The sequence below is a fragment of the Aquarana catesbeiana genome, linkage group LG08 (genome assembly GCF_042186555.1).
Source record: "Aquarana catesbeiana isolate 2022-GZ linkage group LG08, ASM4218655v1, whole genome shotgun sequence".
Taxonomy (NCBI): Eukaryota; Metazoa; Chordata; class Amphibia; order Anura; family Ranidae; genus Aquarana; species Aquarana catesbeiana.
The window spans coordinates 194,635,760-194,660,716 of NC_133331.1; the positions used below are offsets into that span (position 1 = coordinate 194,635,760).

Genomic DNA, 24,957 nt, shown 5'->3' on the forward strand with positions numbered 1-24,957 from the left:
GAGCCACCAGCGCCGCTGAGGGACCCCAGAAGAGGAGGATCGGGGGCCACTCTGTGCAAAAAACAACTGCACAGAGGAGACAAGTATGACCGTATGTTTTAAAAATAAAAGGGTTTAGTAACCCTTTAAATGCACTTTACAAAAGAACATATAAGTCATGCATTACTACTTGGTCAGTCTTACATACATAGTTACATAGTAGGTGAGGTTGAAAAAAAAGACACAAGTCCATCAAGTCCAACCTATGTGTGTGATTATATGCCAGTATTACATTGTATATCCCTGTATGTTGCGGTCATTCAGGTGCTTATCTAACAGTTTCATGAAATTATCGATGTTCCCCGCTGAGACCACCGCCTGTGGAAGGGAATTCCACGTCCTTGCCGCTTTTACAGTAAGGAACCCTCTATGTAGTTTAAGGTTAAACTTCTTTTCTTCTAATTTTAATGAGTGACCACGAGTCTTGTTAAACTCCCTTCCGCGGAAAAGTTTTCTCCCTATTGTGGGGTCACCAGTACAGTATTTGTAAATTGAAATCATATCCCCTCTCAAGCGTCTCTTCTCCAGAGAGAATAAGTTCAGAGCTCACAACCTTTCCTCATAACTAAGATCCTCCAGACCCTTTATTAGCTTTGTTACCCTTCTTTGTACTCGCTCCATTTCCAGTACATCCTTCCTGAGGACCGGTGCCCAGAACTGGACAGCATACTCCAGGTGCGGCCTTTTTTTTTCCATGCGTGCCTATACAATTTAATAATAAAATTATTTAATAATTAAAAAAAATAAGATAAAAAAAAAAAAAAAACACAGATTGTGGTAATAAAGTTAACATTTTTATTTAATAAAATTTAACAAGATTTACATAAAACTTAAAGGCTAAATGAAATGCAATAATATCATTAAAATACAACATAGGAAAACAACAATACAATTTAACAGGATTATTTACATAAAGGCCATATCAAATAAATAAATAAAAAAAAAAAAAACAAAAAAAAAATTTTTGTATTATACAATAGCACAAACAATAAACAAACAAAGCAAATCAACAAAGAAAAAAAGCATAACGTACAACGTGAGGTTGCAACCCACAGGCGTACAAAACAGGCATAAATAATTATTTATTAAATGATAAATTCCTTAGATCGTCGTACATCCAGGCTACAAAGCTGTACGATTTTTTTTTTTCTGCATCACCTGAAAAATAAAATTTAAATAAATTAGGAAATTACTACATTGAGAAAAAAAAAATGAATGAGAAGTACAAGATTTAAAATACTTGGTTATAATATATAGATATTATATATTTTTTATATATTTTTTTAAATGAAAATAAAATAAAAAAAAAATGTATATAAAATATATATATATATATATATATATATATATATATATATATATATATATATATATATATATATACACACACACACATATACACACACATATACACATACATATATATTATTATATATATTTATTTATTTATTTTTTTTGCTTTTCTCTTTTTTCTCGTTTTTTTTCTTAATCATTTTCCGCCTTTTTCTTTATCTTTTGATGTACATTATTTATTGATTTTAAAGATTAGTGTTCATTATGTACGGCCCCAGTCTGATGACTCTGACAATCAGCTGATTCTGGGAGTTCTCCTTGTTGGATCCTTTTCACATATCAGATTTCTGGCCTTTGTCATTGTTATGAATAAACACGAAGGACTCGTATGAAATGCATCAACCCGTCTCCTGATTTTTTTGTCTGGCTTAAGTGACAAACAAACGACTTTCAACAATGTTTTGTGTGTGCCGCCCTCAGTGCCGGCCCAAGACATTGTGCTGCCTGGTACCAAGAATGAAATGCTGCCCCCCCCCCCCCCAAAAAAAAGAAAAAAAATCACGCACAACAAAATTCCCCCACATACATTATTTTATATCATGATAACTAAAGTGGACCTGTCATGGCTCTATATGGGATGGACAGTGGGATGGACAGTGGGATAGATAGGGGGACAGTGGGAGGGACAGGGGGACAGTAGGGGGGACTGTAGGGGGGACAGTGGGATGGAAAGGGGGACAGTCGGATGGACAGGGGGATGGATAGGGGGACAGTGGGATAGATAGGGGGACAGTGGGCGGGACAGGGGGACAGTAGGGGGGACAGTGGGAGGGACAGGGGGACGGATAGGGGGACAGTGGGATAGATAGGGGGACAGTGGGAGGGACAGGGGGACAGTGGGAGGGACAGTGGGATGGACAGTGGGAGGGACAGGGGGATGGATAGGGGGACAGTGGGAGGGACAGGGGGACAGTAGGGGGGACAGTGGGATGGATAGGGGGACAGTGGGAGGGACAGGGGGACAGTAGGGGGGACAGTGGGATGGATAGGGGGACAGTGGTGCTCAGTGATGGACTGTTGTACTCACCTCTCTCCTGCTCTCCCATTCTGTAAGCTGTGTGTCGCACTTGCTGCTCCCTCTGCTGGGCTCCTGTAAGAAGTGCTGCATTGACAGGGGGAGGGGATCAGGGCGGCCGCTGCTTTGCTCTGCATAGAGGAACTGAGGGAGCCGGAATTAGGGGGCGGAGCTAAGGTGAGCGCCCTGCCAGGTCTTGGCTCTGCCTCCTCTCTCTCTCCGCTACGTAAGGGGCGTGGTGACGTCAGGCGAGGTCCCGGTCGCTTGCTGGTGACGTCCTCACTGTGCTACCACAACACGGAGAGCCGCAGACTGGGCGAATGCAATGAAGTAAGTGACCCGGATAAATCTCCTGAATGTGTGATATGTGATCTCCGGGCACCTCTGTAATCCGAGAGAGCCGCTCATGTCTGCTGGATGCAAACTCTCTAATAGCAGCCGCTCCCCGGACGGCTCCTGTCCTGTGTGTGTTCAGTGGTGACTGACTCTACTGACACCAACCACTGCTCTACTGACCCCGTCCTCTTCCCTACTGACACCAACCACTGCTCTACTGACCCCGTCCTCTTCCCTACTGACACCAATCTCTGCCCTACTGACACCGTCCACTGCCCTACTGACACCGTCCACTGCCCTACTGACACCGTCCACTGCCCTACTGACACCGTCCACTGCCCCACTGACACCGTCCTCTGCCCCACTGACACCGTCCACTGCCCTACTGACACCGTCCACTGCCCTACTGACACCGTCCACTGCCCTACTGACACCGTCCACTGCCCTACTGACACCGTCCACTGCCCTACTGACACCGTCCACTGCCCTACTGACACCGTCCTCTGCTCTACTGACACCGTCCACTGCCCTACTGACACCGTCCTCTGCTCTACTGACACCGTCCTCTGCTCTACTGACACCGTCCTCTGCCCTACTGACACCGTCCACTGCCCTACTGACACCGTCCACTGCCCTACTGACACCGTCCTCTGCCCTACTGACACCGTCCTCTGCCCTACTGACACCGTCCTCTGCTCTACTGGCACCGTCCACTGCCCTACTGACACCGTTCTCTGCTCTACTGACACCGTCCTCTGCCCTACTGACACCGTCCTCTGCCCTACTGACACCGTCCTCTGCCCTACTGACACCGTCCACTGCCCTACTGACACCGTCCACTGCCCTACTGACACCGTCCACTGCCCTACTGACACCGTCCACTGCCCTACTGACACCGTCCACTGCCCTACTGACACCGTCCACTGCCCTACTGACACCAATCTCTGCCCTACTGGCTGACAGTGTCCACCTTTAAGGTAGGCTAGTTTCATATTTTAACTGACAATTCTTTTATTAATCGAATCACATTTTATGAGTACACAAATGCTTTTGTTTTATTTAACCATGCCCCTTTAAGTCCCCCCCCCCCACTCTTAATGCAATTTGGCCACAGCCACTGTTGACCGTAGCACACCTCATTACTACTCTCTTTGGGTAACCCAAGAGGTGTCCCAGGTATTTTACAATTCTATAGAGTCTACTACAAAAAAATTGGCGTGCGACGTGAAAGTGTTCGGGTTTGGCTTGAAGAGAAGGTGGCAACCCTAGTCCGCGCCGGGCTCTGTCCCTCCCCCGGCCCCCGAGTCCGCGCCGAGCTCTGTCCCTCCCCCGGCCCCCGAGTCCGCGCCGAGCTCTGTCCCTCCCCCGGCCCCCGAGTCCGCGCCGAGCTCTGTCCCTCCCCCGGCCCCCGAGTCCGCGCCGAGCTCTGTCCCTCCCCCGGCCCCCGAGTCCGCGCCGAGCTCTGTCCCTCCCCCGGCCCCCGAGTCCGCGCCGAGCTCTGTCCCTCCCCCGGCCCCCGAGTCCGCGCCGAGCTCTGTCCCTCCCCCGGCCCCCGAGTCCGCGCCGAGCTCTGTCCCTCCCCCGGCCCCCGAGTCCGCGCCGAGCTCTGTCCCTCCCCCGGCCCCCGAGTCCGCGCCGAGCTCTGTCCCTCCCCCGGCCCCCGAGTCCGCGCCGAGCTCTGTCCCTCCCCCGGCCCCCGAGTCCGCGCCGAGCTCTGTCCCTCCCCCGGCCCCCGAGTCCGCGCCGAGCTCTGTCCCTCCCCCGGCCCCCGAGTCCGCGCCGAGCTCTGTCCCTCCCCCGGCCCCCGAGTCCGCGCCGAGCTCTGTCCCTCCCCCGGCCCCCGAGTCCGCGCCGAGCTCTGTCCGCGCCGAGCTCTGTCCCCCTGGCTATGGTGACTGCGTTTGTTAATCCATTATCTTTTTTTTTTTTTTTTTTTTTTTTTTTTGTAGTCCGTTAACAAAAGTGAAGCTGATCAATGAGCTGAATGAACGGGAGGCTCGGCTCGGTGTGAAGGATTCCGTGTCGTGGCATCAGGACTACAAAGACAGCGCCTGGATATTTCTGGGTGAGTCCCCGAGCAGTGCGAGCCGAGGGGACTAGGGATGTGTTAGAGTTTATGTTTAGAACCCCTGTCAGGTTTTTATATATATGTGTGTATATTTGATGTTATTCCTGTCTGGTGAAACCGCTGTGACTGGGACAGGAAATGTGTGTAAATCCCTCTAGCAGAGCCCGGGGGAGCCGTACAAAACCCAAATATGTACTAAGCAGTAACGGCACCACACCATTGGTCAGAATCCGCGGCTTTTATTGAATACTCACAGCAGTAAGAGAACCAACCAATTTCAGGGTTTCAAGCACTGAAGTCATCGGGGCTTCTGTATTATATGACCTCAGATGTGTCACAACTGGGATTTTGGCAAAACACGCATTCGCAAAATTCCAGTTCTGTCACTTTTTGAGGTTATATAATATACACTCGCCGGCCACTTTATTAGGTACGCCTGTTCAATGGCTTGGTAACAGAAACTGCTTATCAGCCAATCACACGGCAGCAACTCAATGCATTTAGGCATCTAGACGTGGTGAAGACGACTTGCTGAAGTTTAAACCGAGCATCAGAATGGGGAAGAAAGGAATTTGAAGTGACTTTGAACGTGGAATGGTTGTTGGTGGCAGACGGGCCAGTCTGAGTATTTCTGGGATTTTCACACACAACCATCTCTCGGGTTTACAGAGAATGGTGGGAAAAAGAGAAAATATCCAGTGAGTGGCAGTTGTGTGGAGGAAAATGCCTTGTTGAGGTCAGAGGAGAATGGGCAGACTGGTTCCAGATGATAGAAAGGCAACAGTAACTCCAATAACCACTCGTTATATCCAAGGTATGCAAAATACCATCTCTGAACGTACAAAACATCGGACCTTGAAGCAGATGGACTACAGCAGCAGAAGACCACACCGGGTGCCACTCCTGTCAGCTAAGAACAGGAAACTGAGGCTACAATTGGCACAGGATCACCAAACTGGGACAATAGAAGATTGGAAAAACGTTGCCTGGTCTGATGAGTCTGGATTTCAGCTGAGACATTCAGATGGTGGGGTCAGAATTTGGCGCATGGATCCATCCTGCCTTGTATCACCGTATCAGGCTGGTGGTGGGGGTGTAATGGTGGGGGGGATATTTTCTTGGCACACTTTGGGCCCCTTAGTACCAATTGATCATCATATAAACACCACGGCCTACCTGAGTATTGTTGCTGACCATGTCCATCCCTTTATGACTACAGTGTCTCCATCTTCTGATGGCTCCTTCCAGCAGGATAATGCACCATATCACAAAGCTCAAATCATCTCACCACTGGACAATGAGGTCCCTGTACTCCAATGGCCTCCACACTCACCACATCTCATCCAACAGAGCACCTTTGGGATGTGGTGGAACGGGAGATTGGCATCATGGATGTGCAGCCGACAAATCTGCAGCAACTGTGTGATGCTATCAGGTCACTATGGAGCAAAATCTCTGAGGAACGTTTCCAACACCTTGTTGTATCTATTCCACCAAGAATGAAGGCCAAAGGGGGTCCAACCCGCTACTAGCAAGGTGTACCTAATAAAGTGGCCGGTGAGTGTATATACTGTATACTTAGAGATGCAGCCGCTCGTTAAAGCCCACCTGCCCAGAGGCCACATCTATACGTCTCTCTATGGTAACGGTATACTGTGCCCAGAGCGACACTCCCAGCACAGCAGCTAAACTGTCGCAGGAAAGCTCCCGATGCGTACTTGTGATTGGCTGTCACATGATTGAAAGCTCCCAATCACAGCAGTAACATGATTGGAGTGCCCGCCTCTCTGCATTTCAATCCACTTAAAGGGCCAGGAAGCGGCGACAGGAAAGAGGGTTAAAGAGGAACTTCAGTGACCTTTCATTTGGGAGAGAGAGAGAGAGGGAGATAAATAGACAGATATAGAAATAGATGTGTGTATATATATTATGTTTGTATGTGTGTATAAATAAATAAAATACACGTGACCTGCGCAAAGGTTAATGACGGGATTCTAATTGGGATGAGTGAAGAGCTCAGAGGAAAGTGTCCAGAATAGATCTCCATGTATCCAAGTAGCCAAAGAAAAAGGGACAGCGGAGTTGTGCTATGAAGGGTGACAGGGCCTCTTTAATGTCCTTCTAAGAAGTGATGTTTGTACTTTGTTACAAATCTACCAGTCTGATATTTCTTTGTATGACTCCCTCCTCCCTCCTTCCTCCTCCTCCCTTCTCATCCTCCCTCCTCCCCCCCCTACTCCTCCCTCCCTCCCTCCTCCATCCTCCCTCCCTCCCTCCTCCATCCTCCCTCCCTCCTCCTCCCTCCTTCCTCCCTCCTCCTCCCTCCTTCCTCCCTCCTCCTCCCTCCTTCCTCCCTCCTCCTCCCTCCTTCCTCCTCCTCCCTTCTCATCCTCCCTCCTCTCCCTCCTCCATCCTCCCTCCCTCCTCCATCCTCCCTCCCTCCTCCTCCCTCCTTCCTCCCCCTCCCTTCTCATCCTCCCTCCTCCCCCCCTACTCCTCCCTCCTCCTCCTTCCTCCTCCTCCCTTCTCATCCTCCCTACTCCTCACTACTCCTCCCTCCCCTCCTCCCTTCTCATCCTTCCTCCTCCCTTCTCATCCTTCCTCCTCCCTTCTCATCCTTCCTCCTCCCTTCTCATCCTCCCTCCTCCCTTCTCATCCTCCCTCCTCCCTTCTCATCCTCCCTCCTCCCTTCTCATCCTCCCTCCTCCCTTCTCATCCTCCCTCCTTCCTCCCTCCATCCTCCCTCCCTCCCCTCCTCCTCCCTACTCCTCCCTCCTCCCCCTCCACCCTCCTCTCTTCCTCCCTCCCTCCCTCCCTCCCTCCCTCCCCTCCTCCTCCCTCCTCCATCCTCCCTCCTCCCTTCTCATCCTCCCTCCCCCCTACTCCCCTCTCCTCCTCTCCTCCTCCCTCCCTCCCTCTTCCTCCCTCCTCCCCCTCTTCCCCCCTCCTTCCTCCCTCCTCCATCCTCCTCCATCCTCCCTCCTCCCTCCCATCCTCCCTCCCTCCCTCCCTCCTCCCTCCTCCCTCCTCCCCTCCCTCCTCCCTCCTCCCTCCTCCTCCCTCCTCCCTCCCTCCTCTCCCTCCTCCTCTCCTCTTCCTCCATCCTCCTCCATCCTCCTCCCTCCCTCCTCCCCTCCTCCCTCCTCCTTCTTATTTTTCCCTTGTAGGAGGGCTGCCTTTTGAGTTGACAGAAGGTGACATTATTTGTGTCTTCTCACAGTAAGTTTTTTTTTAAATTTTTTTTATTCTTCTCCCCCCACCCCCAGGAGATAGTAAATATCTAGAACTTATCTTTGTAAAAAAAAAAATATCTAGAACTTCCTCCCAAAGTAGTAGATATCACCAAATTCTGATTCTTGTGTCCTTGGCATCCTGTTTCATGTCATACTCAGAGGCGGCTCTCTAATTAGGCAAAAAAGGCGGCTGCCTAAGGGCCTCGCGCTCCCAGGGGCCTCGCAGCCGCCTAATTTGCCTGCTGTGTGTGAGAGAATGAGAGGGAATATCCCCGGTCAGTGTCCCCCAAGCTGGCAGGGTGAGAGCGCTGCCTGCTGCAGACGAATTGTAGAGGAGGTGGAGGCGGAGCTGCCGGGCCGGCCACTGCTGAACCCGCCAGGACGTCGGGGGGACTGAACTGGGGGGCGGGGAGGCCTTGTGAAAATGCCGCTTGCTCCGGAGTCCGCACCGCTGCAGACAGCCGTGACACCCGCCGGCCGCCGGTACACTGTCTATCTGCAGCGGTGCGAGTATTCTGTGTGTCCAACCGACCGACCCATTCACTTCCCTGTCAGATGGAGTGATCTCCTCCCTACAGGAGCTTCCTAGTCCCGCCCCCCCGTGATGTCATTCACAGGCCGGGATGAAAGAGCAGAGGAGATTATTGCTGCTGCACAGACCTGCGAGGAGCCAGTGAAGAGCCGAGCAACAGTGCAAGTAAGATGACAGAGGCTTCAAACCTTTCCTAAGGCCGTGTTGTCACCGAGGCCTCGATGTGTCACCTGACTGAAGTGTTTAACTCTTTATGGGGGGGAGGGGGGTCATTTACATTGGTATTTGTAATATGCAGCATGGAGGGGGTTAATGCATCACTACATTAGTGACCAGTGGCCGTTATTTAACCCCGTTGTGCTGCATTAGTGGTACCGATATCAGAGATAATGAACCCCTATATGGTGCAGAACGAAAGGTCCACAAACTCTGATACCAGAGCCACTAATGTACCACAAAGGGGTTAAATAACCACCACTGATCACTAATGTATCAATGTGTATTTCATACTACCCACCACCCTACCCCCCCCCCGCACCCCTCTCATGTATATACTACCCACCACCCTACACTCCGCACCCCTCTCATGTATATACTACCCACCATACACTCCACACCCCTCTCATGTACATACTACCCACCATACACTCCACACCCCTCTCATGTATATACTACCCACCACCCTACACTCCACACCCCTCTCATGTATATACTACCCACCACCCTACACTCCACACCCCTCTCATGTATATACTACCCACCGCCCTACACTCCACACCCCTCTCATGTATATACTACCCACCGCCCTACACTCCACACCCCTCTCATGTATATACTACCCACCGCCCTACACTCCACACCCCTCTCATGTATATACTACCCACCATACACTCCGCACCCCTCTCATGTATATACTACCCACCACCCTACACTCCACACCCCTCTCATGTATATACTACCCACCATACACTCCACACCCCTCTCATGTATATACTACCCACCATACACTCCACACCCCTCTCATGTATATACTACCCACCGCCCTACACTCCACACCCCTCTCATGTATATACTACCCACCATACACTCCACACCCCTCTCATGTACATACTACCCACCCTACACTCCGCACCCCTCTCATGTACATACTACCCACCATACACTCCGCACCCCTCTCATGTACATACTACCCACCATACACTCCACACCCCTCTCATGTACATACTACCCACCCTACACTCCGCACCCCTCTCATGTACATACTACCCACCATACACTCCGCACCCCTCTCATGTACATACTACCCACCATACACTCCGCACCCCTCTCATGTATATACTACCCACCATACACTCCGCACCCCTCTCATGTACATACTACCCACCATACACTCCGCACCCCTCTCATGTACATACTACCCACCATACACTCCGCACCCCTCTCATGTACATACTACCCACCACCCTACACTCCGCACCCCTCTCATGTATATACTACCCACCGCCATACACTCCGCTTTCCTCTCCTACTCAAGTTTACCGCCATTGTACAGTAGGGGCCCTTACTAGGGAGAGGGTGACCTGTGCCATACAGAAACATTTGTATGTGTGGCTAAATTATGCTATCTATTGGGCATGGCTTTTTAGTTTGATTAGAAATTTAAGTCTTTTTTTTTTTTTTTTTATTATTTTTATTTTTTATAGTGTTATTTATATTTTATTTTTTACGTTTTTTGGGGAGATTTTTTTGGTTTCTTTGGTGAGATATCAGAGGTCTAAACAGACCCCTGAAGTCTCACTTTTGAGACCGAGAAATGAAATGAGGAAACACATTCCCCAGTTCCTTTCTCTGTAGCCTCAGCTGCACTGCAGATGAATGAACAGGAGACAGAGGCCCCTATCAATTCATAAACCAAAGCATAGTAAACACAAATCAGTTCCAATCACTCACTGTGTTCGTTTAGAAAAGGTAGGGGGCTTTTCCCGGCCTCCCTCCTAAAGAGCCCCCCCCACACACACACAGACAGCTGTCAGCGTGAGGGCAGAGGAGGGGGGTTGGCAGTGCTGTGGGGGGGGGACACCGTTATTTTTTATCTTTTGAGTTATTTTTCCCATTATGGGAGTGAGTGGGGCCTCATGTCTAGTTTTGCCTAAGGCCTCACAAAGCCTAGAGCCGCCTCTGGTCATACTTTATAGGAGAAGTCCAGCCTGAGCTCGTTTGGTTGTATTTCTCCTATGGATCACAGGAGTCCAGTTCATTCTGCACACCCAGGGCCGGATTAGCCACAAGGCCACCGAGGCCAGGCCTCGGGGTGGCAGTGGTCTAGGGGTGGCGCCGCTCCTGCAGCGACTTTGTGGCCGCCCTCCCTTTCGTGCTGCCGATTACAGTCTATTATGGGCACCAGTGCCCATAGAAAAGATGGCCGCGAGCCGACCACGAAACTGCGCATGCGCCGTTCCGAAGCCGGCCGGGCTCGGGAAAGCTCGTAAGCGCTCGGCCGGGCGGAGCATGCACAGTAGCGTGATTGCGCCGCCCGGCGCCATTTTTGAAAAAATTGAGAGTAGCAAGTAATGTCAGCGGTGCGGCGGCGGGGGAGAAAGATGACATCTCTCATTGCCCGCACCGCAGTTCCGCCCTCCTCCTTCTGGTGGCAGGCAGCATGGCAGGGGACATCCCAATCTGGTGGCAAGGGACATCCCCGTCTGGTGGCAAGGGACATCCCCGTCTGGTGGCAAGGGACATCCCCGTCTGGTGGCAAGGGACATCCCCGTCTGGTGGCAAGGGACATCCCCGTCTGGTGGCAAGGGACATCCCCGTCTGGTGGCAAGGGACATCCCCGTCTGGTGGCAAGGGACATCCCCGTCTGGTGGCAAGGGACATCCCCGTCTGGTGGCAAGCGACATTCCCATCTGGTGGCAGGCAGCGTGGCAAATGACATTCCCATCTGGTGGCAGGCAGCGTGGCAAGTGACATTCCCATCTGGTGGCAGGCAGCGTGTCAAGTGACATTCCCATCTGGTGGCAGGCAGCGTGTCAAGTGACAAGAGATGGTGGCAAGTGACACGCTCAGGGCTCCCAATGATTCTGCATTATGGTGAGTTGAACTATTTCAGTTTATATTACAATGTAATGATAGAAATAATGTGTTTCAATCATCCTGACACCATAACAACCATGGTGCCGGGGATGATTGAAGCACTAACACCAGCCATTGCCTTGAAAATTTGCCTGCGAAAAATCCTTACCCCTCGCGCGCTTACCCTGAAGTATTTTTAGTCTGTACAATTAAAGCCAGTTATTTTCAGTGTTCTCGTGTGTGGAGATATGTTTTTAATTGATCTATTGTAGAAGTCATCGATAAAGGACGTGGTGTGTGTGTGTGGGGGGGGGGGCATTGAAGGACCCGGCCTTGGGGCGGCAAAGGGAGTAAATCCGGGCCTGTGCACACCTGTTGTGACCTGTTTTCAGCAGAGAGCAGAATGAAGTCCGCTCTCTGCTGACATCAGAGTCAGTCCGACTAGGGCGTCCTCCCGACGATAGAGTCAGGATTTGCCCACATGCCTGGACCGGCACCCGGCTCAGCCTCTCAGTGAGCCATTGAGAGCCTGAGTCGGCCACTCTCCTCCACAGGCCAGCGCTCCAGTGAGCGAGGAGGTGGCGGAGCAGAGAGCTGCTGATCAGTGGCGGCCCGTGTATTGTGGGCGCCGGCCTCCCTATCTATTTATAGGTGTGTATTTAGAAGCATGTGATTAGACCCAGAGGCTCTGATAGGCTTCAAAACAGGGTGAGATTGGGGTGCAGAGCACTGCGTCCCGATCCCACCCTGTTTTGTGACGATAGCGAATTAATTTTTGCTATTTTCACATTAACGTTCCTCCCCGCCAATCATGAGGCAGGTCTGTGAGACCTGTTTCCTGATTGGCCAAAGTGCCAGGCTATCCTATTGGATGCCCGGCGCTTTGGAGATCAGAGAGGAGACGCGGGAGGAGCGGACACCGGAGCCACTGCCTGCACCGATGGGCGGGGGGGGGGTTGTCAGCCACCACTGGAAATGACTATGTTCTTCTTTACCAGCCAGTTGTTTCTTTAACCACTTCAGCCCCGGAAGAATTTACCCCCTTCCTGACCAGGCCATTTTTTGCGATACGGCACTGCGTCTGTCGTGCGCGGTGGTGCGACATTGTACCCAAACAAAATGTCCTTTTTTTTTCCCCCACAAATAGAACTTTCTTTTGTCGGTATTTGATCACCTCTGCGGCTTTTATTTTTTGAGCTATAAACAAAAGACGTGCGACATTTTGAAAAAAAACCCCAATATTTTTAACTTTTTGCTATAATAAATATCAAAAAAAAAAAAAAAGAAAGCTAATTTCTTCATCAGTTTGGCCCGATATGTATTCTTCTACATATTTTTGGTTAAAAAAATCGTAATAAGCGTATATTGATTGGTTTGCGCAAAAGTTATAGCGTCTACAAGATAGGGGGTAATATTTATGACATTTATTTTTTTTTACTAGTAATGCCGGTGATCAGTGATTTTTATCAGGACTGCAACATTGCGGCGGACGGATCGGACACTTTTGACACTTTTTTTTTTTTGGGACCATTGACATTTATACAACGATCAGAGCTAAAAGTAGCCACTGATTACTGTATAAATGTCACTGGCAGGGAAGGGGTTAACACTAGGGGGGCGATCAAGGGGTTAAATCTGTTCCCTCAGTGTGTGTTCTAACTGTGGGGGGGGGGGACTGACTGGGGGAGGAGACCGATCGTTGTTCCTAAGCATTAGGCACAACAGATCTGTCTTCTCACTCCTGACAGAACGAGGATTTGTGTGTTTACAAATCCCCGTTCTGGCTCTGTCAGGTGTGATCGCGGGTGCCTGGCAGACATGGCGGCACACGCATCGGCTCCTAAGTGATGCGGCAGGCGCGTGCCCCCTATGGCCCTTAAAGCGCCCGCTGTACAGCTACGGCAATTCGCGCGGGGGAGCCATTCGTTGTTTGACGGCGGTCGGTCAGCGGTGATTTATGGGCAGACTGCGCTTTTGTAGGCAGACAAAAAAAAAAAAAGCACTTGTACCCTTCCCTGCTGAACATACATTAAATCCTGACTTTTTTTTGTTTTAATTGATCAATAACATGTAAATCAATTAGAAACGTTCACCGTATGATCTGCCCATCACAGCGTTAACCTGCTGTAGTGATCTGACGCTTAGCATTAGCATCAGCCGTGATGTTCTGGAGTTCTGTATTGGATTAGAGAAGGGAAAAAAAAGGGGGGGGGCCTAGATGTAGCAGGAAAATAATAGGTGTGCAGACTGGAGGCCACCATGTTTCCATCTTCACGATCGGGGCAGTGCTAATTGATTCCATTATTCCATTGATTCCATTCCAGATTCCATTAGTTGTCTTGAGTCAACATTGTTCATAAAATATTTAGCAAGTAACTCATTCCTCTGCAATTAATATAAATAAATGTATGCAGAAGAGGTAGTTAAAGCGTCAGATCACACATATCATATAAGAAATAAAAATATATATAGATATAGATATAGATGTAGATATAGATAGATAGAGAGAGAGAGAGAGAGAGAGATATATATCTCTCTCTCTCTCTCTCTCTGTGTGTATGTGTATATATATATATATCTCTCTATCTCTCTCTCTCTATATATATAGATAGATATATAAGGCCCCTTTCACACTGGGGCGGTAGGGGGCATCGGCGGTAAAACAGCGCTATATTTAGCGCTGTTTTACCGCGGTATTCGGCCGCTAGCGGTGCGGTTTTAACCCCCCCCCCCCCCGCTGGCGGCCGAAAAAGGGTTAAAACCCCTCGTATAGCGCGGCTATAGCCGCGGTATTGCCACGCTGTCCCATTGATTTCAATGGGCAGGAGCGGTTTAGGAGCGGTGAATACACCGCTCCTTCACCGCTCCAAAGAAGCGGCTGACAGAGGATTTTTTTCTTCTCTTGCCAGCGCACCGCTTCAGTGTGAAAGCCCTCGGGCTTTCACACTGAACAAATAGCGGAGGCTGTTTAGGGGCGGTTTGCAGGCGCTGTTTTTAGCGCAATAACGCCTGCAAACCGCCCCAGTGTGAAAGGGGTCTTAGACATGTGCACAGCCAAAAAATGTGTTCGTTTTTGTTTCATCAGTTTTTTTTTTTTTTTTTTTTTTTCATTTTTCAGGTCATTCGTTATGATCGCAATTCGTACATTCGTGAATTCTTACATTTGTAAATTCTAAATTTGAATATCCAAAAACCCAAAAATTCGAAAATCTGAAATAGTAACTAACTATTAAATTACAGGTCTTGTAATTTCCTTTCAAATTTGGCTGTCAGTGAACGTAACAAATACGAATTTATCGGAAGTTACAAATTATGCGAAATAATGAATGCCGTATCCAAACAAATGGAACAAATTAATAATAAATAATCATAATAAGTTTTTATTATTATTATTATTATTATTTATTATTATTATTAATTCATTACGTTCCATTCGTTTGGATACGGCATTCGTTATTTCGGATCATTCGTAACCTTCGGATAAATTTGTATGTGTTACGTTCACTGACAGCCAAATTTGAAAGGAAACTACAATACCTAGAATTTAATAGTTACTAGTAATAGTAGTTACGTTATTATTAGTTCATTATTATTTCAGATTTTCAAATTTACGAAATGTATGAATTTACAAATTTTTCGAATTTACGAATGGGTTTTCGTTAATTCTGATATTTCCGAATTAACGAATTTGTCGAAATTCGTTAAGAAACTAATTCTGAACGAAATGAATTGCACATGCCTAATATATAATAGAGAATAATATATATATATATATATATATATATATATATTAGGGTTGTACCGATACTAGTATCGGTATCGGCACCGATACCGAGCATTTGCCCAAGTACTTGTACTCGGGCAAATGCTCCCGATGCTTCCCCCGATACCTTGACTGTCAGCGGTGATCGGCGCGTGGGGGAGTTACAAGATTCTCCCCCAGCGGCTTTCACCAGCTTTAGTGACAGACAGCGGTGATTGCTCACAGCTGACTGTCACTGCATCCTCCTCCATGCCCCCTCCTTTCCTCTGTCCCTCTCAGCTGTCCCCTCAGTTCTGCTCTTATCTGTCCGTTCTGCTCTTATCTGTCCCTCCGTTCTCCCCCTCCGTTCCTCCGTCCTCCCCCTCCTCCTTCCTTTGTGTATGGACAGAGTCAGCTGACTCTGTCCATTCACATAACTGAAACATTGTAATCTCCTGTGATTAGGATGTGTCAGTTTATGAATGGAGAGAAGCTGCGGTCTTCTCTCCATTCATTGTCAGTGCAGCTGACGCTGCAGAGAAAGGGACTGGGGATTCTCTATCCTCTGTCTCTTTCTCTGTCTCAAGGGGGAGATATCAGAGGTCTGTTAAGACCCCTGATATCTCACCAAAGCCCCCCAAAAGGGCTGATTAAAAAAAAAAAAAAAAAAAAAAAAAACAATAAAGAATAAAAGAAATATTATTCTAAAAAATAAAAATTGTAAAAAAAAAAAAAAAATAACACACACATACAACGTTCACCCCCTCCCCCCCCCCCCCCAAAAAAAAGCAAGCACTGTTAAAAAAAAAAAAAAAATGAAAAAAAAAAAACACTGTCACGTGACATTAAAAAAAAAAGTATCGGTAATCGGTATCGGCGAGTACTTGAAAAAAGTATCGGTACTTGTACTCGGTCCTAAAAAAGTGGTATCGGGACAACCCTTATATATATATATATATATATATATATATATATATATATATATATATATATATATATATATATATATATATATATATATATATATATATATATATATATATATATATATATATATATATATATATATATACACACCTTTTTATATCTGTGTATGTGTGTGTGTATATATATATATATATATATATACACATATATATATATATATATATACACACCCCCCTTTTTTTTTAGCGGGAACGCAGTTCCGGCACCTCCAGCACTGAATGTATGTACTGGCAAAGGCTGCTGGGGTATGTATTGTCGCTGGTGGGGGGTCTATTGTTGCTGGGTAAGTCTACTGTTGCTGGGGGGGTCTTATCTTGCAAGGGGGGGTCAATTGTTGCTGGGTTGGATCTACTGTGGAGGGAGAGGTCTATTGTTCCTGGCTGCTGAAGGGTCTAATGTTGCTTGGGTGGTACTTTGTTGTGGAGGGGTCCATTGTTGCTGGGGGGGGAGTCTTTTGTTGTGTGGGGGATCTGTTGTTGCTGGAGGGTCCTTTTATTTTCTGGGGGTGGAGTCTATTGTTGCTCATTAAAGGGATCTGTTTTACTATCTTTCTTGTTTTTTTTTAACAAATTTCATAGAAATTACTGAGTAGCCCAAAATACTTCTGTATTCTCAGAAAGGTGCTGTACTGGGAGGTGGGTAGGGGGTGAAACCAAGGGATGGTGGGGGGCGGAGACGAAGGGTGACTCGGATGGGTGGAGTTCCTGCACCTGTTCCCTGAGAAAAAAAAGATATATATATATATATATATACATACTTGGGTGTACGGGTACAACCCTGAGATGCAGCAACAGTCTTGACATTGGAAGATCCCATCATCTCCACAACCTGAAAACGGCAAGGCAGGTCCACCAAGTTCAGCTCAAAGGTGGCTGTTTTGACAACATTGTGGAGATCCAGAAGGTACTTGACACGCATCGAAAAGAAGACCTCCAGGACACATTCCAGGAGTGTCGGGAACACTGGAAGTGCCGTATAGCTGTGTGAGGGGACATGTTGAAGGTGATCGTGGATAAACGTAGATAAAGTACTTTCTTGTGACCCGAGCTAGTCTCTAGTCTCGAAACTTTTCGGTACCACCTTGTAAAGGATTGTAGGTAGGGAGGAACCAGAGAAGGTCAAATATAAGGATCTGACCGGCCGCTGTGTATACTATAGCAGTTTGCTGGAGTTCTGCTTTATAATCTCTTTGTAATTCTGAGTTTATTGCTTTTCTTTGTAGATACGGTGAAGTGGTGAATATTAATTTGGTGCGTGACAAACAGTCCGGGCGCTCTCGTGGATTCTGCTTTCTGTGTTATGAGGATCAGAGAAGTACAGTGCTGGCTGTAGACAATCTGAATGGCATCAAGGTGAGACAATGACATCTGATTAATACAAAAAGAGGAGATTTGGTGGGACTTTAACCACTTCAGCCCCGGGAAGATTTGGCTGCTCAATGACCAGGCCATTTTTTGTGATACGGCACTGCGTCATTTTAACTGACAATTGCGCGGTCGTGCGACGACGTACCCAAACAAAAGTGACGTCCTTTTTTTCCCACAAATAGAGATTTCTTTTGGTTGTATTTGATCACCTCTGTGTTTTTTTTTTTTTTTGTTGTTTGTTTTTTTTTTTGCGCTATAAAAAAAAAAAATGAAAATTTTGAAAAAAAGCAATATTTTTTTTTTTACTTTTTTGCTATAATATCCCCAAAATGTTTTTAAAAAACAAAGTTCTTCCTCAGTTTAGGCCAATATATCTTCTTGTACATATTTTTGGTAAAAAAAAAATCCCAATAAGCTATGGGAAAGATTTATGGCATTTTTATTTTATTTATTTATTTATTTATTTATTTTTTTACTGGCGGTGATCTGCGATTTGATTTTTAGCGGTATTGCGACATTATGGCGGTCAGATAAGACGCCTTTGACACTATTTTGGGACCATTAACATCTATGCAGCGATCACTGCTATAAAAATGCACTGATTACTGTGTAAATGTCACTGGCAGGGAAAGGGGTTAACACTAGGGGGGCGATCAAGGGGTGTTAAAGGTGTGTTCTAAAGCCTCATACACACGATCAGATTGTTGGCAGGGGATTGTCTGTTTGACAGACTGTTGTCCTAAAATCCTACCGTTAGTACGCTCCTTTTGACAATTGTTGTCCAACGTTCGGCCAACAAATGTTGGATGGCAGGCTAGTAAATTTTCTCCGGACAACGGTCTGTTGTCAGACTTTCGTATCGTCTGTACACAAGTCCGTCACACAAAAGTTGAAAGTACAAACACGCATGCTCGGAATCAATGCTCACCAAACACGACATTAGCAGAAGGTGCCCAAAGGGTGGCGCTCAAGAGCTGAAATTCCTCGTAGTACGTCGCTACGTTCGTGTTTGTTTGGCCGACAATTGTGTGCCGTTGGTATGCAAGACAAGATCCTGGCACACGCCCTTCGGACAAAAGTCTGACGCTCTGTTGGCCAACAATCCGATCGTGTGTACGAGGCTTTAGTGTATGGGGATAGGACTGACTGGGGGAGGAGACATATCGTTGTTCCTACTTAGTAAGAACAAACGATATGTCTCCTCACCCCTGACAGAACAGGGATCTGTGTGTTTATACACACAGATCCCTGTTCCTGCGCACGCGATCACGTGACCCTGAATGATGTCTGAAGAGCAATGACTCCACCTTGAAGAGAGAGACAGATAAAGGCATTGTTAGGGGGAGTCCTGTGATCTCTGTGAGAGATAATCAGAATTTAGGAGACACATTGGAGTCGGCAATCGGGAGCTTTCTGATCATGTGACAGCCAATTACGGCAGTCATATGATCATAAACCACGCCTCCCGGCATCCTAAACCCCTTAAAGGCCTGGGAGGCGGAGTTTAAGATCACATGACCGCCATGATTGGGCGGTCACATGATCAGAAAGCTCCCGATCACAGCTTTCCGTTAGCCGCCGGTAACTGTGGTCTGTATTTGCACTAATACACGCAGATATGCAGCCGCTCAGCGCCTAGGCCCACCCGCCGAGGGGCCGTGTATTTGCGTGCGGCTGGCGCCAAGAGGTTAACTGCGTCCCCGACCCACCCTATAGACAAATGAAAGCTGGGAGCTCTCTCCTTCTGTGTGGATGTCATAGGACGTCTTTCCCAGAATATGCCTCGTGGGGGGGGCATTAACCGCTTCAGCCCCGGAAGATTTGGCTGCTCAATGACCAGGCCGTTTTTTTTGCGATTCGGGCGGCACTGCATCGCTTTAACTGACAATTGCGCGGTCGTGCGACGCTGCACCCAAACAAAATTGACGTACTTTGTTTTCCCCACAAATAGAGATTTCTTTTGGTGGTATTTGATCACCTCTGCGGTTTTTATTTTTTGCGCTATAAACAAAAAAAAAGATCGACAATTTTGATAAAAACACAATACTTTGTACTTTTTTGCTGTAATAAATATCCCCATTTTTAAAAAAAAAAGCTAATTTTATCTCAGTTTAGGTTGATTATGTATTCTTCTACATATTTTTGGTAATAAAAATCGCAATAAGCGTTTATTGATTGGTTTGCGCAAAAGCCATAATGTCTACAAAATAGGGGATAGATTTGTGGCATTTTGTTTTACTAGTAATGGCGGCGATCTGTGATTTTAATTTTTTTTATCGGGATTGCAACATTATGGCGGACACGTCGGACACTTTTGACACCTTTTTGGGACCATTAGCATTTATACAGCGATCAGAGCTATAAAAATGCACTGATTACAGTAAAAATGTCACTGACAGGGAAGGGGTTAACACTAGGGGGCGATCAAGGGGTTAACTGTGTTCCTTCTCTGTGTTCTAACTGAAGGGGGGATGGGACTGTGTAGGGGAGATGACAGATCGCTATTCATACTGTGTATGAACACACGATCTGTCTCTTCTCCCCTCAGAGAACTGGGATCTGTGTGTTTACACGCACAGATCCCGGTTCTCGGTGTGTCACGAGCGATCGCGGGAGCCTGGCGGGTGCCATGTGGCCACAGGGCGAAGCGACATAACATAACATTGTTTCGCCCAGCTGCGCCATTCCGCTGCTGCGGCGGCTGGTCGGCAAGTTGTTAAAGAAAAAAAATTTGAAACAAAAAATGTTTTTTTTGTGTTTGTTACATACAGTCACCAGTCAGTGCCCCTGATCACCACCACACCAGTTATGTGATGACGCTGTACTGCACTGGTGACCGTATGTAAAAAAAAAAAAAAAAAAAAAAAAAAAATTTCCCAACAATTGTGACAAATTACAACTTCAAAAACTCTCCATGCCTCGTACTAAATACCTTGGGCTGTCTACTTTCCAAAAAAGAGGGTCATTTGGGGGTATTTGTACATTTCAGGCCTCAAGAAATGAGATAAAAATGTCATATGGGTGCAGTGTTACAGGACGGCGCATTTGTCATTCAAAGTGCGACATCGCTGAAAGCTAAAAATTGGCCTGGGCCGGAAGGGGGGTGAAAGTGCCCGGTATTGAAGGGGTTAAAGAGAAACTACAGTTATGTGTTTTTTTTGTTTTTCAAATCCTGTAGCCGCTAACTTTCATGAATTGGGTACATACCAGTGCCTGGGGTCTTTCCACAGCCGGGTCTTTATAGCGCCGTGAGTCCCCGCGGAGCCACAATATTGGATATGGGTGCCAGCTGTGCCGTCCGGAGGAACCACACGGCCAACTCCCCCACAATGCATGCACGCGCGGCGCTTTGCAAATGGTCCTGCAGCTTCCTAGGATGTCGCTAGGATGTCGCATGTACTAGGAGGTTGCAGGAGTGGGTGAGGGGCAAAGGAACTCCTCCTTGCTTAGGCAGGATTGCAGAAGTGAGAGCAGGTATCGATTAAAAATCACCACTCAACCCCCCCTTCCCAAACTTTCCACCCCTGAGGGGAAGGAGCAGCAGGATTTCACTTTTTAATTTAACTTGGGAGGGGGAAGAAGGGGACTGATGTTGGGTCCATGTTGAGAGTAGGAAATTCCCTTCCCGTTCTCATTAAAGGATAACTTCACCTTTCTGAACACGTTAACACCCGTATTTAGGGTGTATCATGTAACAAGCTCAGCAGCCTCCCCCCCCTTCCTGTGACAACGGGCAGGGGATCCTCTTCCCGCACCCGCTGTCACATTTTGAAAATGGGAATTTGTGAATAAAAAAAGTACAAGCCTTGTCTGCCACTGCAGCAGACAGCACGCTCATAGCCCGTTTGCGCCCCCTCCAGCTTAGGCCCCGTTTGCGCCCCCTCCGGCTTAGGCCCCGTTTGCGCTCCCTCCAGCTTAGGCCCCGTTTGCGCTCCCTCCGGCTTAGGCCCCGTTTGCGCTCCCTCCGGCTTAGGCCCCGTTTGCGCTCCCTCCGGCTTGGGCCCCGTTTGCGCTCCCTCCGGCTTGGGCCCCGTTTGCGCTCCCTCCGGCTTGGGCCCCGTTTGCGCTCCCTCCGGCTTGGGCCCCGTTTGCGCTCCCTCCGGCTTGGGCCCCGTTTGCGCTCCCTCCGGCTTGGGCCCCGTTTGCGCTCCCTCCGGCTTGGGCCCCGTTTGCGCTCCCTCCGGCTTGGGCCCCGTTTGCGCTCCCTCCGGCTTGGGCCCCGTTTGCGCTCCCTCCGGCTTGGGCCCCGTTTGCGCTCCCTCCGGCTTGGGCCCCGTTTGCGCTCCCTCCGGCTTGGGCCCCGTTTGCGCTCCCTCCGGCTTGGGCCCCGTTTGCGCTCCCTCCGGCTTGGGCCCCGTTTGCGCTCCCTCCGGCTTGGGCCCCGTTTGCGCTCCCTCCGGCTTGGGCCCCGTTTGCGCTCCCTCCGGCTTGGGCCCCGTTTGGGCCCCCTCCGGCTTGGGCCCCGTTGGCGCTCCCTCCAGCTTGGGCTCTGTTGGCCCCCCTCCAGCTTGGGCGCCCCCTCCAGCTTAGGCCCCGTTGGCGCCCCCTCCAGCTTAGGCCCCGTTGGCGCCCCCTCCAGCTTAGGCCCCGTTGGCGCCCCCTCCAGCTTAGGCCCCCGTTGGCGCCCCCTCCAACTTAGGCCCCCTCCAGCTTAGGCCCCGTTGGCGCTCCCTCCAGCTTACATGCTAACAGCCTGTACAGAGGTGTGGGCTGAAAGCTGGAGAGAGTGTGTGCAGAATCCTGAAATTGCACCCATGATCTGGGGCAATACTTTGCAAGCTCCTGTTTAAAATAAAAAATGCAAAAATAGGTTTATTTTTTTTTTGTAAAAGGTGAACTACTTCTCCTTCACTGCACACTGTTTTAGAGAACATGCCCAGGTGTTGCCACCTTCTGTGTTGTGGTTAAATTCAGTACATTTTTGTTTGTTTTCCACATAGCTGAGAGGACGCACAATTCGCGTTGACCACGTGTCAAATTACCGCCCACCTAAAGATGGCGACGATATCGATGAAGTGACCAAAACACTCCGGGAAAAAGGCTGCGGTGCAGAAATGCCCCCTTCATCTTCAGAAGAAGAACCAGAGGAACCACAAAAGATGAAGAAACGTGAGTGCTTTCCCCGATCTCCCAGCTTGCATTTCATTCTTTTTCTTTACACAATTGTGCTGTTCCAACCTTGTGGTAACAGATTGATGAAGGTCCTTCCCCTCCCCCCACCCCCAACTGTACAAAGCCAGCTCTATAAAGACCTGGTTTGGTGTGGGGGGAACTTGAGTGTCCCGCATAGATCTCTGACCTCAACCCTAATTTGATAAGCTAAAAGCGAGCCGGAGACATCTCTACCTGACCTCACAAATGATCTTTGTGGCTGAATGGACAGAAATTCCCACAGACACCCTCCAAAATCCTTCTCAGAAGAGTGGAGGATGTTATACCTTCAAAGGGGTGGTGGGCGACTCCATATTGACTTTGGAATAGGATGTCCCAACAAACTGTTATATGTTTGGGCATATAGTGTGTCCATTTGCCGACTGCCTAACTGGGAAAATACGTCATGACTTTAAGGTTAAATACTACCGGGGTTATTGCTGCAGCTAGATGCCATAACCCCCCCAGTATCATTTACCCTCGGGCGCCGAACAGTGGGACCCCCTTTTCACGCCCCGTCCCTTCCCATCCCATTCTGGTGGTTTTCGGGTTTACCTGGCGGATCGGGAAGTCCAAAAAAAAGACTGCTGGCGGTTGCTGGGCATAGAGTTGAGCGAAGGAAAGATGGCCTCTGCTCATCTTTATGCCCTAGGGCAGCGATGGAGAACCTTAGCACCCCAGATGTTCTTCGAACTACATTTCCCATGATGCTCATGCCAAAGTTCGCGATCACTGCCCTAGGAGGACCAGAGCAACATGACATCACTTCCGGTTCCGACCAATGTAAACCAGGCCTCTTCCTTTTTTTTTTTTTTTTAAGGGGACAGTGCTAAAATAAAAAAAAATAAAGTAATAAAATAAATATACATTTTGTCCCCACGAGCTCCCGTGCAGTAGTGAACACATACGTAGGTCACGCCCACAAATGTAAATGGCGTTCGTACCACATGAGCGGTATCGCTGCGAACGTCGAGAGTAATAATTCTAGCGCCAGATCTCCGGTGTATCTCCAAACTTGTAACCTGTAAAGGCGTTTAAAACGTTGTCTATGGAGATTTTTAAGTAGTTTGTCGCCATTCCACGAGCAATTTTATAGCGTGACATGTTTGTTATCTATTTATGCGGCAAAACATCATCTTTCTTATTATACAATAAAATTTGGGTGTATATTGTGTTTTGTTGTTTAAATTCATTTAACCGCTTACGGACCGCCGCACGCCGATATACGGCCTGAGTTTGAAGAGGAATATAGTTATGGCAGCAGCTAGCTGCCATAACCCCGGTATCCTCTTCTTCGGCCGGCGGTCCGCTTTCCAATAAGAGTGGTCTCTGCGGCAGATTCGCCGCAAGATCACTTTTATTGGCGGGGGGAGAGGGGCCCCCTCCCACCGCGCTCCGGTGCCCTCTGCCGCTTACCGGAGCCGTCGGCAGAGGCGATCAGATGTTACCCCTTGCTGGGTGTAGAGACGAGTGAGGAGAAGATGGCCCCTCCCGTCTCCATAACATTGCAGGGCGGAAGCGACGTCAAAACGTTACTTCCGCCCATAGCTCTTAAAGGGATATATATATATATATATATATATATATATATATATATATATATATATATATATATATATATATATATATATATATACCGTATTTATCAGCCTATAACATGCACTTTTTTCCCCTTAAGATCAGGGGAAAATCGTGGGTGCGTGTTATACGCCGATCCCCGCTAATTGTGATCTATCGGAGCGACCGCAGCCGACATTCACATAGCGTGTAGTTTTAAATATGGCGCCGCGGAGTTCGGAGGGACTCGGCAGAGCTGAACGAGCGCCGCCGAAATCACAGTGACTGGGCGGAGCCGAGATGCACATAGCCGACTGTACTCGGCTGTTTCCGGCGCCGCTCGCAGTCACGCCCAGTCCCGCCATTGGACCTGTGTTATGTCCATCATAGGGCGGGACTGTGAGCGGCACCGGAAACAGCCGAGTACAGTCGACTATGTGTATCTCGGCGGCGCTCGTTCAGCTCCGCTGAGTCTCTCCGAACTCCGTGGTGTCATATTTAA

At 48.4% G+C, this 24,957-nt stretch overlaps 1 protein-coding gene and 2 long non-coding RNA genes across 5 annotated transcripts in view; 1 reads left to right on the plus strand and 2 right to left on the minus strand.

Moving 5' to 3' along the window:
- LOC141106206 (uncharacterized) lies at positions 1 to 3,450 on the minus strand. Of its 2 annotated transcripts, XR_012235697.1 has the most exons (3): positions 2,420 to 3,153; positions 1,073 to 1,197; positions 1 to 741 (listed from the first exon to the last, which is right to left on the minus strand). It is a non-coding gene; the product is annotated as an uncharacterized lncRNA (long non-coding RNA). The 2 variants fall into 2 exon arrangements; XR_012235696.1 differs by lacking the exon at positions 1 to 741 and having other exon boundaries at positions 812 to 1,197; positions 2,420 to 3,450.
- Positions 1 to 24,957, minus strand: part of LOC141106205 (uncharacterized) — a 210,228-nt gene that overhangs the window by 88,782 nt on the left and 96,489 nt on the right. The window lies entirely within an intron of this gene.
- The window catches only part of RBMX2 (RNA binding motif protein X-linked 2), a 26,309-nt gene continuing 3,937 nt past the window's right edge, over positions 2,586 to 24,957 (plus strand). Inside the window, exons 1-5 of the mRNA XM_073596753.1 lie at positions 2,586 to 2,737; positions 4,693 to 4,808; positions 7,979 to 8,030; positions 17,603 to 17,732; positions 22,688 to 22,856. Coding sequence (XP_073452854.1) covers positions 2,733 to 2,737; positions 4,693 to 4,808; positions 7,979 to 8,030; positions 17,603 to 17,732; positions 22,688 to 22,856 — 472 coding nt within the window. The 5' untranslated portion in view covers positions 2,586 to 2,732. The remainder of the gene's footprint in view (positions 2,738 to 4,692; positions 4,809 to 7,978; positions 8,031 to 17,602; positions 17,733 to 22,687; positions 22,857 to 24,957) is intronic.